Below are 18,239 nucleotides of genomic sequence, written 5' to 3'. Positions count from 1 at the left end.
ATAAATAAATAAATAAATTAGTAAAAAACTGATCAGTGGCCATGTAGGAATGAGAAGTTAGGCACCATAAACACAGCTGCTGACCAACAACCACTGACACACAAGAAAATGTTTTTTATGGAATAGGTCTGAGTCTTGGCCTGAAACTATGCTGACATCAGATTTGAGTTATTTTTTACTTTTTCCAGTGATGCTTCAAACATCGCTTGTGCTACTACATCTCCCAGAGCCTTTAGTAAACCAAGAAATCATTTAGAATTTGAATCCTTGGACATGGGCTGGGCTGGGCTGGGCTGGGACAGTATAGAACAGATTCTTTGGTCAACAAAAGGAAGACTTTGGTGCAGTTTAAGGAACTATTTTTGCAAGTTGTTTTGAAGTATTTCCTTTTCTAGAACTTCTTTGTCCTTACAATCATGTACTCAGCCATTTTGACAATATGTCACACACATTTGGCAAATAATTAAATCATCACCCATTTCCAATTGACTATATTTATTAAAGAACCAAGGAGGAAAAAGTCAGATGCTTTAAGATTAAACAAAGACATACTTGTATCTAAATCAAACTTACCAGGAATTTGAAACCTAAAGCAGGTTTTAGAGATGCCCTGGGAATTCACAGCCTGGAATGTTCTTGACTTGTCAATAGTTCAAGGATAAAGGAAGACCTCATAATTTCTTCAGGGATGGGTAATATTAACTTCCAGAACAAGACTGAAAATGCCTACCTAATCAATACGTGGGAAAACCTGGTAATGTTGATATTCCTCCAGGTGATTTCTATGTATATTTAACATAAAGTTGAGATTTGGGAAATAAGAAAGAAATCAGTTTTGAACATGTAGTAATGATTTCTTTCTTTTTTTTTTTAGTCTAGTGTAATTAAGTTGGAGACCTCTAAGCATGTTCTTTGTCTGAAGACAGCGGCTAGTAAGAAATAAGGAAAAGTTGTGTTTGTCACAAAACCTTGCATAATATGATGATGAAATACTAAACATATAAAAACAGTATTTATGTTAGGTTAGATGCAAATGGCATTTAACTTAAATGACAAGAACATGGACAGCACAATGTTTTTTTAAATATTTTTGGGATATTAATTTACTAAGAAAATATTTCTATTGTTTTGATTAGAAAGCCAAGGTAAACCAAGATATCTCTGCAAGGTAAAAACTTGTGCTATTGTTTTGTCCAAAAGGGTTTTATAACAAATCTAAACATAAATTGAATTATTAACAGTTCAATCGAAAAATCCAGTCTGAAATGAAAATTAAAAAAAGTCTAATATGTACCTGAATATGTTTAACTTATTAAAAAAAATCTTTTTCCCATTACAGGAGAAATGCCCAAAGGCAACATAATCAAACTCAAGAAAATCCTTTTCCTACAGACTCTACTCTTTGTATGTATATGTGCTTAGTTTAATGTATTAAATTAAAATTCAATATTAATCAAAAGAAACAATGTTTTTATATACAAATGCACACAGAAACGTAAAATTTGGCAGTATCATTCCTTGCTGCTCAATATTTAATTCTTTTAAAAACGTTGACTCAAACATCCCTTTTTACTTAATTCCAGCCTAAGCAGCAATACATATATAAAACCTAAGAATCTCATTAGGATTAGAAGCAAGGCAACCATCCAGAGGAACCAGCTGTAGAAAACCACAGTTCAAAACTTGCTAAGCTTTTATGGTAACTGATAACAGCTAGCATATTTTGAAATTAAAACTCAAAAGAAAGAGTATAGTTTTTCAACACAATGCTGGGACAACTCCAAAGCACATTGTAATTCTTTTAGCGGGACTTTAAAACAAACACTTGTGAAATGAAAATTGATATTTGCACTCAAAAACATGGATTCAAGCTGCAAGTCTCATTTTAAAATACTGAGCACAGCATCTTTATTCCCATTGTTCAGATATTGGCAGGAGGAACCACAAATGTTAGGAATAAGTACTGACAGAGATGGAGCACATGGAGTTCTTCAGCCCTGCTGCCTGCCAGCATGTTGCTTCCAAAACATTCTCCATGGATGGATGTTGCCGTAAGCCTCAACAGAAAGATTTTCTATTCCTGCAGGAAACTGTTCTTACTTTCATGTGAGACTGGGACTTTCAGTGCACTATTACTGTGAAATGTGGTTATCCATCTAAAAATCATTATGAAATGCTAACTTCAAAGGAGTTATCATGACGGTTTCTTTCCCTTCTTCCTATGTTTGGTTCTTCAACAAAACAAGTAAAAAAATACAGTACCGGAAGCGTTTTAGCAAATGGTATTACATTGGCCACGGTTAGCATGTATTACATTGTATAAATTGTCAAGAACTATATATGCAACTGTAAATTTATTTAACAATTAACACCAATAAAAAAGGAAAATAACAATAACTGGTATCCAATGTTCCAAAAATTGGGTAATATCTAAGAGTTACAATTCTTAAAATCCGAGCAATGTAGTCACCCTGAAACTTTTAGTTTTGGCTTCATTACTTGTTGCAATAATTTAAGATTAATCATAAATCAGCTTTAAGACTAATGTTAATAATATGGCAATCGCTTAAGAACCTAATTAGCACCATTCCCTGCTTCCAAAGTTATCAAGACTTAAGAATGAATATACTGGCAGGGATCCAGAATTGATCTATGCAAATCAACAATCTACTTAACTAGAGTTCCAAGTTACTCTAAAAGAATGCGACACCAAAGAAATGTGCACATTAAGAATCTTCATTTATCAGCAAGGGTTCTACCTCCAAGGCCACTGAACCAAGTCTCTTGTTTTGTTGTCTGTATATAATGAATTGTGCAGTTATCTGGATGTAAAGTTAAGAGAAATGTTATTGAGGTGAAAGAAAAACAACTTGAAAATGAAAATGGCATAATTTAAGAAAAATAAAAAAAATACTCTTACCACTCATATACAAAAACAAGGAAATATACAAAAACAAATTCATATATACACTGCTTATCCCTTCTCTGGAGCTGGACAAGAAAATGTTCCTTGCTTCCAGGGCTGCAATAGGTAACTGCATGAGGATAAGAGAGAAACATACAGACAAACACACACACATGGGGGAGAGGGGAGGAGAGAGATATTTTCATTTCTGCTTTGAAATAAAAATATTGGGAAATATACATCACTGGGAAATATACAGGTCCTTGACGTACGACCACAATTGAGCCCAAAATTTTTGTTGCTAAGTGAGACAGTCCTTAAATGAGTTCTGCCCCATTTCACGATCTTTCTTACCACAGCTGTTAAGTGAATCGCTGCAGTTAAGTTAGTAACACAGTTGTTAAGTGACTCTGGCTTAACTTTGCTTGGAAGAAGGTCGCAAAAGGGGATCACGTGATCCTGGGACACTGCAACGGTCATAAATATGAATTAGTGGCCAAGCATCTGAATTATGATCACGTGACCGCAGGGATACTGCAATGGTCGTGTGAAAAATGATCCTAAGTCACTTTTTTCAGTGCCGTTGTAACTTGGAAAGGTCGCCAAATGAACTGTTGTAAATCGAGGACTACCTATATAACTTCTTGTCTTTTTGACACTTCTAGCTCAAACATAAAGCCACTTAACTTCTATATTAACAGTTTTCAAAATAGCCTAGAGGAGGGAAGGGTATGATACTTCAGTAAACTTCTTTCTGCTAAGTGGGCTTGTGTCCAAAATCAACCAAAGAACAGACTCTTTTTATTGCTTTGCTATGAGAAAGAAACCATTGCAACAAGAACGCCGAACTCAACAAAATTACCTGCTACCAGCTGTTAGAATATAACAATTACAGTGTGGACAATAAGAAAAATGTATTGAGTTATACATTAAATATAACTTATTAGTAAGCACTGATAGTTATTTTATGAAGGATTAAGACAATTGGAAAGGAAAAACAGTTTGAATATTAAATTATATTGTAAACATTTTATTATAATTACAAGCTAGAGATTCAGCACTGAAGATATTAATTTTTTGTATTATGCTAGATTTATGTAATAAGAAATTTAAAAAATGGGGATACAAATGTTAGAATAAAGCTAATTTGCAGAAACACACTATATTGTTAAAATTTCATTCAGAAATTGTTCAAATATGGCCTACCAAGTAAATGCAGGACTATTTGTGGATAAGTCCTAAATAATTAGCAGATTCAAGCTCTATATATATAAACAAGTTTTCATCTTGTCTACATATATATTCTGTTCTGTAATAACAATAAAACTTATGCCAACTGATCAAAAATCTGATGAAGAAAACTAGCAGTCCTTATCAATTACTATTACATGTAAAACCCTGAAAATATTTCAGATAAATAGCTATTATTTATCATTTGTCAACAAAGTCCTATTAATTTAATTAAGAATTAATAAGATTATCAATTTTCATTAGAAAAGGATACAAAAATATCTAGTAACAATACTCCAAAGCTCCCAATAAACCAAGGGAGATGATGCCAGAAATAAAGACTTATAAGATATTGTGTTGCAGGCAACTTTAAGACAAGACTCAGGCCATATGTGCCATTTCCTATCATGGCTAATGCAAACAAAAGATAAGATGTCCCATCTGTCGATCTTCTTTGGAACTAAAAGATAATATAGCAAAGCAGTGTTATAAGTAATTTATCATGTATTTGAAATAACTGTTTCATGACCATTGTAAGCTTTTGAATTGATCTTGTCCACAGTTCCTATTCAACACAAAAATAAGAACACAGGAAGCTACATTAATCAAATATAGTGAAATTGGACATAGATGAAATTGGAGTCTAGTATGTCCCTCCTTAAATCTTCCAAAATTAAAAAAAAGAAACCACCAATTGGAATCATTCTTATTTATTATTCAATATTTAGCAAAAATAAATTAGTAGTCATTAAAAGAATGGAAAATTGGGGTAGTATTGAAAAGATGACTGAGAAACTTGAATCCTGAAGAAAAGCACTCAGCATTATAATGTTTCCTTGAAAGGCTCCATTTGTAAAAAATTATTCAAGATTAATCTCAAATGCAGATCTAGAGTCTTGCCATCTTTAATCTCAGGAAATTTTTAATGACTCAGCACAAATAATGAGCTCTATTAAAACTATCAGTTTTTGATGGATACTGAAGAAATTGTTATAATTATTCCAATCCTGTTTCTTTTTAATTGGTGAAATCTAGCATTGCTCTCAATAAACTGAATCTAAATGAAATGGAAGTCCCTGTTAAAACCAGTAAGCATTTAGCAAATTCAGCTTATTTCAAACATAGTTCAACCGATATTTCCATGGTAATTGCTGTGTTTGCTGATCATTTGCATAATTTTTAAGATTTTTATCTTTAAATTGCAAATGGATGATTTGTAATTTTGGATATGCAAATAATATGTGTGATAATATGTGTGACATGGTCTACAGTGATTTTAGAAGTGAGATTGTAATTGATCATTCACTTTATCTATGAATGTTATAGGTAGCCACATTATCTTCAGAACCAATAAACTTACATTTTTATAGAGCTGAGGAATTCTAGATCCCAAGTAAAACACACATGATAAATAGCCACAAACGAAGCCTGATGTTTCAACAATGCCGTGAGACTTCTGAAGAGTTAACAAATAGAAAACTATTAAAATTTGCAGGAGGCAATTCTAAAATAACTTGTGAATAGCATGCTAGATATTAAAACAGTGAATATGGAAATGCTTGTCAAAACTGAAAACTGAGTATTCTAAACCTTGGGGCTATTAGATATTTTCTATATAATTTGAGTTTGATACAATCATTACAAATACTTTATAGTTCAGACGTCCAGTTTTTTGCCGTAATGCATGGCCGAGGGATTGCGGAGCTCCACACCCCATGGCTAGTTTCACCCTGCCAGGAGACCCTAAATGGGTCTAAAGTTGCCCCAAAGAGGTGACAAAGAAAGAGGGGCACCCCAATGATCGTGGAACAACGGTGGTCATCCCGCTGGATCCAGGGGAAGCCCTCTAACCCAAAAGGAGAAAGGTTGCCACACCTCAGTGACCAGCTCAAGCTACTTGCAGCCGAAGTCCAAAAGCACCAACCAGAACAACGGTGAACAGCGTGCTTGAAACTGGGTGAGGAATTCGATCTTTTCTCTCCTATTTTGTATCTGATTTCCTGGAAAATATACTCAAGAAGCAAAAATCCTCCCAAAGTGAGAAGGGAAGGAACTACACCCCCACCCTCCCATAGACAGAAGTGGGGAATTAAACTCTTATGGGGAACAAAAATATATTGAAATGAGGTCAAAAATACTAGTCTGGACAAATTTGAAAAGTAAGAAAACTGTTAAAACTCCATACCTGAAAAAGTATTGATGAAATTATATATATATAAATAATAATAATAACTCTTTGCTTCGAAAGTTGGAAAATGAACAGCTACTGACACCTAGTGGAAGATTAGAGAAAACTATAGCTGTATTGATTCAAAATTTGGCAAGATGCCCAGAAATAGCAAAAAAAACCAGATGGGAACAAAGCATTGGGCTATTTGATACAGAGTGAAACTATATGTGTTTAGAAATTGCTGACCTTCTGGGATTATAAACACACTGAGCTGCATTTTTAAGTTTAAGAACTGCTTGCAGAGAAAGAAAAACTTTGGCCTTTGGCTAATCTTCTACAGGGGAAGTTACTGGAAAGCTTTCAGGTGGTTAAACACTTTGGACAGAAATCTTGGCTGGCTGATAATCATAAAACCCCTGAAAAGAAGAACTGTTACAAAACACTGTTTTCAGTGATGCTTTGATAATTGAAAATGTACTGGATTACAAAAACCATATATAAAGATAAGAACTACACAAGATTTGGTTGTTTGGATTCTAAGATGGGCTGGTTTGATAAAGCTAATTAAAGAGACTATGGCACCGGTGAAAGACTACTTAGAGGAGGGAGACAAAATGGAGGTTGTATATTTATCTAAAAGTGACAGAAAACCACGCCTAACACCTCCTCCTGAAGACCCCAGCGTGGAACATCAGAGATCTGCAGGAATAATGACTGAAGACAAAGCAAATACATTCCAGGAGAAAATATATGCAATGCTATGATAGATTCAAATGACAATTGTCTTAAATCATGATGAGATTAAAAACAACTTTAATAACATAAATGAACATATTTCTAACGTACACTCACAATTAAACAACGCTCAAAAAATAACAATAAAGAATGAACAAATAAATCAGACAATAGAATACAAATCAGAGGAAAATGACTTAAATATGAGCTACAAATTAAGAGAACTACAACTTAATACAAACAAAAGAAAATCCGCAAAATTTTGCTACAACAAACGAAATAAAAAAGATGCTTTATCTTCCAGGACTTCAAAACAAACTTGAGGACAAAAAGGAAGATTTAATAAAATGAATTAAAGAACTGTCAGGAGAATCATTAAAACGTGGGAGACAAAAAGCGAATATTTACTTAATTTGTCTTTTTTATCTCCAACAATATCTACAAAAATATAACCTGGCAAGCTAAACCTACTGATTTGGAAAGTGACCTGGCAAAAGAAGAAGATTAGAACTAGATTTAAGAGATGTGATTCAACTTACCAGATGGAATACTATATGACTAAAACACCTGTTTGAATATGGTTAAAAAATATAAAGTTTAGATATAAAGAGGCCCTATAGTAAGATTGCTAGATGGCGTATTATATGATTAAATACTTGTTTGAACACCGTCAAAAGAATAGACAAAGCTTGGACATAAAGGGGCCCTATAGTAAGAGGGATAAAATATATAAGTAGTTTAATATTTTTATAATATATGAAATGTAAAATATTGAGACGGTGTATTTGAATGAAAAGTTTGGATATTCAAAGGTAATGAATTTTGAAAAAATTATGACTGATAAGAGTGGTTTCAATACTGAGGGGAAATTAAGCTTAAATAAGAATCTTGAAAACAGGACATATAATGACTTAATAAGATGACTTCTATAAATACAATTGAAACATCAAATGATTAGAAAAGATGTTATATGTTGATGTTATTGTTATATTTATAAATACTAGAAAAATGTTTATACCCAACTCTATATGTATTGAAAGTATTAAGAATTATATTTCTTTAATGTAGATAAAGAGAGAATATTGCTGGAAGAAGAGAGGACTAAGGAAATATATTATCAACTAACATAGTGATCAATTATAGAAATTAATTATTATTGTTTTTAAGTATATGAACCCAGAAACACATTGTTCACTAAGCACTAAAGATTGTTATTGTAAAAAATTAATAAAATATATTAAAAAAACAAATACTTTATAGTTCATAAATATTAAGATAAGTACTCCCTCAGGTACAGTTCATCTTCTGAGGACTATAGTGATATGTTTACAGAGTTTTCTTTGCAAAATATAGAAAGGGTTTGTTGCTGTCTTCTTCCAGAACGGTTTTTTTTCCAACTTCCATTATAGCCTACAATCATAGGATTTCCCATCCAAGTACTAAGTAGCTCCATTTCTGTGTAGGGTTTTGTTTTTGTTTTGGGAGATCAGTCAAAGTCAGCTTGCCTAATGTATCTACATGGCAAATTTGACAGTAATTTAAAACAAGGATTTACCTTATTGGATCCCAAAATAGTATTCTGGACTTTATTTCTCATTAATAGCTGAGTAGGTAAGAGCAAACAGAGTAGTAAGCATATCATGACCCAGGCTATACAAGAATACTTCATTCCGCCTTGAAAGACAAATGAAAAATAGGGCAAACAAAGTATTTGATTGCTTTAAAAAACTGTTTGCAATATAAATAGTAGTATTATAATATACTTGAGCAGCATAGGGGTTTTTTTTTATATTGACTCAAATGTTTTATCCTCATTGATCTTGCAGGAGACATTTTGCAATAACCCTATGTAGCAGCAGTAATGTTTATTTGTTCAATGTCTAGTAAAATTTTAAAATATACAACACAAAAGTAAAATCAAAGGGATGAAATAAAATACCAACATAATAAGGAGGTTGAAAAGATGTAAGATAACCTATTATAATTATATGTTAATTAACTGGGCAGATGTAAATCTAAAATACTGCAATATATAAAATAAAAACATACGTCACCTAAAACATAGTAAACTGAAGTGATAAATAATATAAAAGTGGTTATTTGATAAATAATATAAAAATGGTTATTCCAGGCACCAGATTTGTCTTATTTTCATTGCGCAACTCAACATTTGGTTACTGACCAAGTAATAAAGGATTTTGAATCTTCCAGTTGATTCACATACAAATTATCTGACCTTCCTTGGAATTTAAAGATTAGGGGAAGAACATAAGGAGACCTGAAATCCTTATAGAATTTATAGTGTAACAATACATGAAAAATAGGTTTGAACTCCTTGTAATCAAATGGGCAGGTATGCTTGGTTAATGGGGTTTTGAAGTATCTGCCTCGCACCAATGCAGATGATAAAATATTATGCCCTGACTTGGAAAAACGCTATCCTCAGCCTGGGGAAAGTTAAGATTTTGTAAGTATTTTGCTTCTCCTTCTTTATTGTATCCAATTTCTGTTATATTAGGGCAACCTATTACTTTAGCTTCCTCAAACCCTTTATCCTTTACTTGGTCATATCCTAAAGAAATTAGGAATACTCTGTAAAACTTGTACAATGCCAGCTTCTGCTCAGCAGCCTATTTCCAGGATGAAGGAAAATTATTAGTTAAAAATAGAGGGGTCAGCCCAGCTTGAAAGAATCGGATTTTCAGCAATTAATTCATCCACCTCCTTCATCCCCTTAACCTGTATTAAGGCATTCCTATCTTAAGCCTTAACTGGGTGTTTGCTGTTCCATTGGGAGCAGCAAGGACTGATTTCAAGAATTTTGTTTGCACCGATTCCAGTGCATCCTTCTTTGCATAAATGACCACTTGTGCATTGTAAAAGATTTTGGCCAGTGATGGCGAACCTTTTAGAGACCGAGTGCCCAAACTGCAACCCAAAACCCACTTATGCATCGTCAAGTGCCGGGTAGGTGTGGCCCATTGGGTGGGTGTGGCCCATTGGGTGGGTGTGGCCCATTGGGTGGGTGTGGCCAATTGGGTGGGCGTGGCTGCAGTGATAACGGCAGACTGGGTGGGACTAAAAAGTTCAATCAATCAATTCCAACCTTGCAAGAACTTTTTTTCCCACGAGAAGTTGAAATTGACTGAACTTTTTTTTTTTTTTTTGCACATGGCGGCGGAGGCCTAAAGCGAAAAGGTTTTATAAAACCCAGTTGAAGGCCTAGGACTGGAGCGACAACACGCGTGCCCACAGAGAGGGCTCTGAGTGCCGCCTCTGGCACCCGTGCCATAGGTTCGCCACCACTGATTTAGGCCAATGAACTGACCTCAAAAAATGTTGCAGGACTAATTGGTCTCTCTTTATCTAGAAAAAGCACTTTATAGTAATTGAAGATCTAAGGGTTAGCTACGTTACTTAATTCTGGTGCTCATTCCAGGTTCCTTTAGAATGGAAAACCACTGCAAAGTATTTAAACAAAATATGCTCTACTACGTCTATGATAGTTGAATGTCTCTAGCAAAGACCAGAATTTTAGATTTCTCAAAATTTACAACCAGTTGATTTTGTCTGCAGTACCATAATATTGCTGTCATTCTTTTCAACCCTACATAGGGCTTGTGAAATTATGGCAGTTTCCTCAGCATGGAGGAGTGTAGGAATTTTGCACCTTGATAGTTTAGAAGTCTGGGTTATGAAAAAGGTCTACCACTGAATTGACGTATATGTTCAAAAAAGAGGGGATAAAAATACATCCCTAATACATAGAACAATCAATATGTCACAGAGGGACCTTTGGGGATTACACCTCACTCTTATATTCTTATGGGAGACAGGCACTGCCCTTATGCCCATGTTGAAATGAAGTAAGATCACAAATGATGTCAAATGTTTGGCACTAATGGAATGTGATGTATACTTCCTTTTTGTTGACTAATACATACAGCTGTTACTGAGGACAAATTCATGCTGTAATTTGCCATGTACAACAAAATATCTTTCAGCAACCAGGCTAGTGATGAGTTATTCAGGCTTTTAGTTTCATCTTGATCTAGTCAACATGTTTTTCTGCTGATGTTTCCTGTACACTATTCTAAAATTACAGAATTCTAAATGCAACAATCTTAATCTTGCCCTATAACTCCATCATGCCATTTAAATTTGCATAGTTTGGGCAGTTTGAAATGTCACATATAAATATTGAACAAATTACACACTACTACAAAGATCTCAATTGAAAACACTTACATTTTGTTATCTTCTGATTTTTTAACTTATAGTAGAAAAACTGAGATATCACAATTATATCCATGTTAATATAAAAAATTGCAGTTACAGTCTGGAAAAAAGTAAAAAGAATCAAGCATAATTTCTTATATCAATTGATAGAATATATAATAATATACATCTCAAAAGTTTTACTCACTCAGTCTTGTTCTTTTCTTTTTAGAGAAGATTCAATAAAAAGAACATTCAAAAGTGCATATTTATGTGTATTAGCCGTTGTCAGGTGTAATACAGCTAAATTTACCTGTATTGGAAGTTGATTTGTCAAATAGCACCCAATAAAATTGGTGAGGTCTCCTGCAAGCCAACACAGCAGAAAACCCAAAGAGAGTGCTTGCTCCACTTTTCCATTCTGGTAGGCTACATAGAGTTGACTGGGGGAAAAACAACAACAACGGAACTGTCCAGCAATTCAGAGTTCATAAAATGCATGTCAGTCAATTCAGATAAAAGCAAAGATAAGGGCAGTATAGAGAAGAAAAGAGCCCTCTGAAATAGAACTGAATAGAACCATATAATATTGACAGTAATTATTTTCAGAGTACAAGAAATACCTTCTCTTGCAGGTTATTAATTAATTTGTGACTTATGACCATTCATTTAACAACTGTTTGAATGTACAGCATTGAAAAAAAGTGACTTATCACTGCTCTTTCCACTTCTGACCATTGCAACGTTATCAAAATGTGAGTGCTTGACAGCTGGTTTAACAACCACAGCGATTTGCTTAACAACTGTGGCAAAAAAAAAGGTTGTAGAATCAGATGCTGTAATGACTGTATTGCTTAATGACAGACGTTCCAGTTCCAACTGTGGTCGTGTATCGAGGACTACCTGTATTCATAGTGCACAAGCAAGGAATGAATTTGTTCTACTCCTCCTGTTTTGTGGCAAAGTCCACTTGTTTTGCACTGCACTCACCTCCTTCAAACAGCAAAGCTATCAATATATTCTGCTATTTAGGTCTGAGAGATAGTGACTTGCTCCAAGTTGGCTTCCATGTCCAAGGAAGGACTAAAACTTGGGTCTCCCCATTTCTAGTCCAGCCCCTTAACTACTACACCATAATGGCTTTCTATGAGCAAAGCATGGAAGTTAAGGGATTATTCATTAGGATTTCATGACTGAGAAAACATTGAGCTATTGATTATTCTGCCTCATCCCATTGTGGAGGTTTTTCCCTCAAAACACACATAATGATAACGTGGAACTGAGTCCAGAAAGAGCCCCAGTGAATACAGAGCAATGCATCCCACATATGCCAAGAATGGTTATTTCTTGATTTTTCAAAAAATAGTTGTGTATCCATTTTTCCTCCAAGATAAAGCAGGAGGAAACATTGTGTTCACTGCTCTTGTAGGAAGAGGCTTCAGATGACATAGATTGGTGTTTTCAAGACACAACCACAATAGAATAATTTATCAACCATCACAGTACCTTAAACAGAAGAAACATGCTGCTCTGGCTAATCTATTTATAATATGTAGAAAGAAACAGAAATCCATCAAAGAATAAACCAAACTGGCAATTTCTGAGTAAAGCCTCAGGCAAGATTGCTCATGTATAAAAGCTGGAAAATACTGAAAGATGTCAACTCACGGCAATGCAGCAAACAGAAAGCAGGCAATGGAGATCAGTCCCAGCAGAATGCTCCAATACTCCCATGCATTCCTGACACATTCTCCAAGAAGATGCCAAATCCAGGGTGTTCCATTCAGACACAATTTCTTAGCCTCTACTGGAGAGATATTTAAAGCAGGGGGATGAAGCTGAAGAGCCATCTATTCAGGTTCAGGGATATTACTTCAAATTTGGCTCTGCTTTGAACCCCATACAAATCCTTTTATCAATTTTGAATATGTTCTTTCCCTTGTCCAAGCTCCCACACAGAGAGGGATAATTTGCTTCCAACCTCACAGATGGGCCTGCAATTCAAACAAAATAACATACCCAGCATGAATACATCAATTTAAAAAGACAGATCCAAATTATTCTATTTGGACACATATGAAAGGCAAACTCAAAGCAAGGAAAATATTGTAGACATTAACCCACAGTGCTTAAACATTTTTAAAGATTGAAATTTGACATTTGACATTTTTGTAGTTATTGTTCATTTTTAATTCCAACACCAAAGTTTAAAAGGAGTTTAAAGCTCCTAAGCATTTAATCTGGCAAAAAAAAACCTGTGGTCTCATGGTTAATAAAATTTTATATATATATAAAGCCAATCAAACAGACTTCGTGGTTGTAAACAAGAACCAGAAGACAGCAGTGGTGAAAAGCTGGGGAAGTACCAGGGCCTGAAGGAGGAACTAGAGAGGATGTGGAAAGTAAAGGCCAAGAAGATGATGGTAGGACCATTTGAGCTGTGACACCAACACTGGAAAAGTGGTTCCAACAGATCCCATGAAAAACATCATAGCTCTCTGTCCAGAAGAGTGCAGTGCTAGAAACAGCCAAAATAACTGTGTAGAACTCTCAAACTCCTAGGCCTCAGGTAGAAATCCGAGACTGAGGAAGACATATACTTCTCATACAGGTGGGAATAGAATTTTTTTTGGGAAAACAGGAATATTAGCAAATAGACATAACAGAAGAAAGGAAAAACAATTATCACACGCATTTTTATTTTTTATAATAATTTGCCATTTTCACATTATAAGAATGGATGCCTATTACTAAAACATTTAAATATATGGAATCAAACGATTGAGCTTTTTAAACAGATTTGCCACAGTTCTCCTGAGTTTAATTTACTACATTTGTTCTGTATGCGTATCATGTTGCATCCTTTTGACCATTATCCAAATGTTAATGGCATTGGAAGGGGGGGAGTGGAAAGAGGAAACTGCTATTTTCCTGACAGAAAGAGTTTGTTATTTCTTACTTCTTCCAATTCTTTTTTCCACCTAAGATCTTCCAATATAAAACAGCACAAGGCTCAACAGAGCAAAGCAGTTTCCAGTATAAATGCAATGTTCTTTCTTGTACAACCCTGGTTTATTTCATGCAAATCCTTTTCACGGAGTTATACCCTTTGTAAATATTGGATTTGGATGGAATATTTTATTTTTTTAATTATTATCATTTATAGAATGGCATTTGTAAAGTTGTTTTGGAATAATTTCCAGATAGCTTACTATATAAAACATACTTTGAAATAAATAACACTAAAAATAATTTTGTTTAGCTCATTTTTTTTCTTTAAGCTGCTACAAAGCTCTTTATACTATTTATATAACTTTATTTTTTTAATACAAAATAACTGATTCTTGATATAGAAAAATGTTTAACTCAAGGAAAAATAACCTAGAAATATTTAGGAACAAATATGCATTAGAATGAAAGATAAAATTTTAACCCTTTATTTAAGATATGTTTATATTCTGTGTTTTAAAAATATGGAATCATTATCAGGTATAGGTTATATAGTTACAATGATTAATATGAATATCCTGTTTTGTTGTCATATATTTTACCTAAAATATAAATGAGTAGCTAAGGGATTTTAAAAGTAATTCTCCATATTATGTGAATACACATTCTGTGTAACTAATTTTTATTGAAAATTAAAGGATTGAATGCAACTTCCTAAAACTGAAACATTAAACTAACGAAATATGAAGGCAATATATCTTGTACTGAAACTTTCTAAAATTCATTTGTATATTCAGTATTATGAAACCAGAGAAAAGATTAAAATAATGACCTAACTTTGACCTGACCCTCTTCCCCAATCTAAGGGGATGTGTAGAAATGATAGGAGCAGGATGGTCCCTCAAATACCATGACTCCATGTCATGTAGGGATTTGTAGGTAATAACCAAGACCTTGAATTACATGTGGAGGCAAACTAGAAGCCAGTGCAGCTTGCAGAGCAAAGGTATAACATGGGCAAAGAAGGCACACCCCTAATTTTCCATACCTGTCCCCAGGCTAGAGACTTTCCAATTTCCAATCACCCAGAAGCCTACTTACCTGCCCCCATCAAGGAGTACCTACTCAGAATGGCTTCTGCCTACAGCACTCAACAGACCTCCTGACCTATCCACACACTCACATCTACCCAACTCTCCTGCTCTCACCGGACGCTCATCCAAACAGATCTAAGGGTGATCAGAGGCAAGGGTTATGCTTTCACACATCTGCTCTCTTCTGAATACTTGCCTAGTGCTAATTAGCAAAGTAGATATCCCAAATATGCATATAAGGTACTATATATTTGAGAAACAGTGAGATGGACTGTATTGCAGAAAAACTGGGATCTTTCGCATCTGCAATTTTAGATAGTACCTGTTATGTATAAAAGATAGGACTTAAATAGTAGACTTAGGATGTTACTTCATTTTATCCTCACAATACCACCTCTGTGAGACAACTTGGCTTGAAAAAGAATGACTGGCCCCAAATCACTGAGTGACTTTATACAGCTGAGGCCGCACATGACACAGGTCTCCCAATCTTTCTTCAATACCTCAATATAATTTGATTTACTGAAGATGAGATTTTGTTTTTGGAATATATCTGTTTTTACTAGAATGTAAAGATTATCAGATGTGAATCAATTAATCACCTTCAAATTGCTTCAGCTTGTATCCCATATTACAATAGATATTGCAAAATACTGCTTATACAGATATGACATTAAATTTTATTTTATTTTTGGAAATTTAAACAACAGACAAAACTTTTTTCTTTAACATTATTTATTTTTTTTCTTTTAAAAATCTATAGAAACTCAGATAATTTTACATCTGTATATTGCTCAATGATGTTACAGATTATTGGCAATTTATTATACTAATAGAAAGAGATTACTTTTTCCCTTATGTTGAAAAAGAGAATTTGAAAGCCATACTAACGTATTGTACATTTTATTGTTTGCTATTTAACTAAACATATCTAAGTCCCTTTATTATTCAAAGTCGTATTAATTTAATTGATTTGTCTTACATTGCAATCTTCACATACAAAAGAAGAAGGCCTTTTGAGTTTAGTGGGGATCTTACTCTTAGAGAAGTGACTACAGTGTTAGAAAATTAGTACTTTTCCTTAAGTTCATTGTCTTAGTTCCAACATCTTAAGAACTCTGACATTTTTTTAAAAAAACACTATATTTTATCATTATTTTTTTACAGTTTGAAATGGAGACAAAGAATGTGAAATCAGAAAAAAAATCAAAGTAAACAGCTGTAAAACTAAAACAGTAATACAGTGGGAGGGAAATCAATGCAATGTATTATTAAAGTAGAATACACTTCATTACCTCAGGGTCTGCATGTTCTTGAGAGGCCTCTGAGAAAACTCTAACAACATCAAACTGGTAGTGAATATTGGTAGAAATTAACATCTTGTATCCTTTAATAAAAACAAAACAATTTGGTTTAGTCAAACAAACATTTTGATTATGATATCATATCTTTCCTCATTCCCTTCTAGGAGGATGCCCAAATTTATTCAGCGATATTTACACCCTAAATTTAACTGGGCATCTATAAAGCTTAGCTATAAGCAGTATTACAGAAAGCAAGCAATATTATTTATATAGGTAAGCCTACAATTCTTATGAGGCTGAAGGTCTGACCTTTGGCTTTCTGCCTTTACAATATCTCCTTAGATTCCTGTTATTCTACTGTATGTTGCTAGTTAATGTTTAGTCCATACCAGCAATTGTGAAGCAATGATCTTACTATAGCAAAATTTTCATAGAAAACCTGTCAAGTGTGCTCATAGCCAAGGCTGGCATATGCTTTTAACCCAGTTCTACACTTTAACCTTTGGAGATTAACTGTTAAAAACAATGGTTTATATTTCAGGCAAGAAGATTCAAAAATAATCTCCAAAGTAAACAATTCCCAACAATGTAATTAGCAGAAAAGAACTAGCCATCTCCTACTAGATATACATATGCAAAGAGAATAATCTGGTTCAGACACTGTTTTACACCATAAATTGGGTTTTACAAATCACAGTGAATAATGTATATAAAACATTATGCCAAACCCTCATAAGCCACATTATGATGCAATGCCAACAGGGAGACTGTACAGGAGCTAATATCATACAGTAATCACAGATTAATAGAGACTAGCCCTTCAGCATCCTTCCATCACTTCTTCATTTTCTTGTCATTGTAAAGAGATAATTAATCTTAGGCAATGCTACAGTTGCCAAAAAAAGGTAAGTCCCCTCAGTTCCAGGTCAGCCTTTTTCAAATCTCCATGGAAAGCAAGAAAGAACGGGTGGAAGGGGGAAAATGCCTGTTATCTCAAATTTGGAGCTTCACATAAAGATTTGATCTTTGAAATGGTGCCTATGAGTTTAGGAACAGGATTAATGCCTGGATAGATGAAATTCTGCATATTCACTAGCTATCTGACACTGACAAATTATTCTGAATATATCAAAGGAAGAGCTTTCGCCTACAACTAAATTCTCCTCTCCTTCCTCAGCTTGGTGCCCTTCAGAAGTGTTGGGTTCCCATCAGTGGTGGGGTTCAAATATGTGAACAACCGGTTCTCTGTGTGGATGCTGCTTCTGGAAGTCCATTCTGGGTCTGGGCAACAAAAAATTAGCTACTGGTTCTGCCGAACTGGTGTGAACTGGCTGAATCCCACCACTGGTTCCACTGGTTCTCTTAAGTGCAATAATTAAAAATGCCAAATTTCATGTTTCTATTTCACGTTCTCTCTCTCTCCTCCCACCCCTCCACCAGGTGCCTTCCAGCTATGTTGGCCTTCAATTCTCATAACTGTCATCCTAGCCTACCCTTCATCCTTAATGGATGGGAACTGCGGGAACTGAAGTCCAAAATATCCGGAAGCCACCTGGTTGAAGAATGATGGCTTAAAAACCATTCTTAAACCAATGTAGGCTGAGGAAGCGCTCGGAAGAACCAGGCAGATATTT

At 34.4% G+C, this 18,239-nt stretch overlaps 1 protein-coding gene across 1 annotated transcript; it reads right to left on the bottom strand.

Moving 5' to 3' along the window:
- Positions 1 to 2,259: 2,259 nt before the first annotated feature.
- Positions 2,260 to 16,620, bottom strand: SLC66A1L (solute carrier family 66 member 1 like). The gene is made up of 8 exons (XM_015815399.1): positions 16,597 to 16,620; positions 12,927 to 13,252; positions 11,572 to 11,701; positions 11,283 to 11,379; positions 8,596 to 8,714; positions 5,496 to 5,591; positions 4,410 to 4,595; positions 2,260 to 2,822 (listed from the first exon to the last, which is right to left on the bottom strand). Exons 2-8 carry the CDS (start codon positions 13,106 to 13,108, stop codon positions 2,727 to 2,729), a joined length of 906 nt encoding a protein of 301 aa, XP_015670885.1. The 5' UTR covers positions 13,109 to 13,252; positions 16,597 to 16,620; the 3' UTR covers positions 2,260 to 2,726.
- Between the last annotated feature and the right edge of the window lie 1,619 nt (positions 16,621 to 18,239).

Source organism: Protobothrops mucrosquamatus, unplaced genomic scaffold (genome assembly GCF_001527695.2).
Source record: "Protobothrops mucrosquamatus isolate PMUCROS unplaced genomic scaffold, P.Mucros_1.0 scaffold341, whole genome shotgun sequence".
Classification (NCBI taxonomy): Eukaryota; Metazoa; Chordata; class Lepidosauria; order Squamata; family Viperidae; genus Protobothrops; species Protobothrops mucrosquamatus.
Note: the sequence above shows the minus strand (reverse complement) of the source record. Positions and strands in the feature narration are given on the sequence as shown.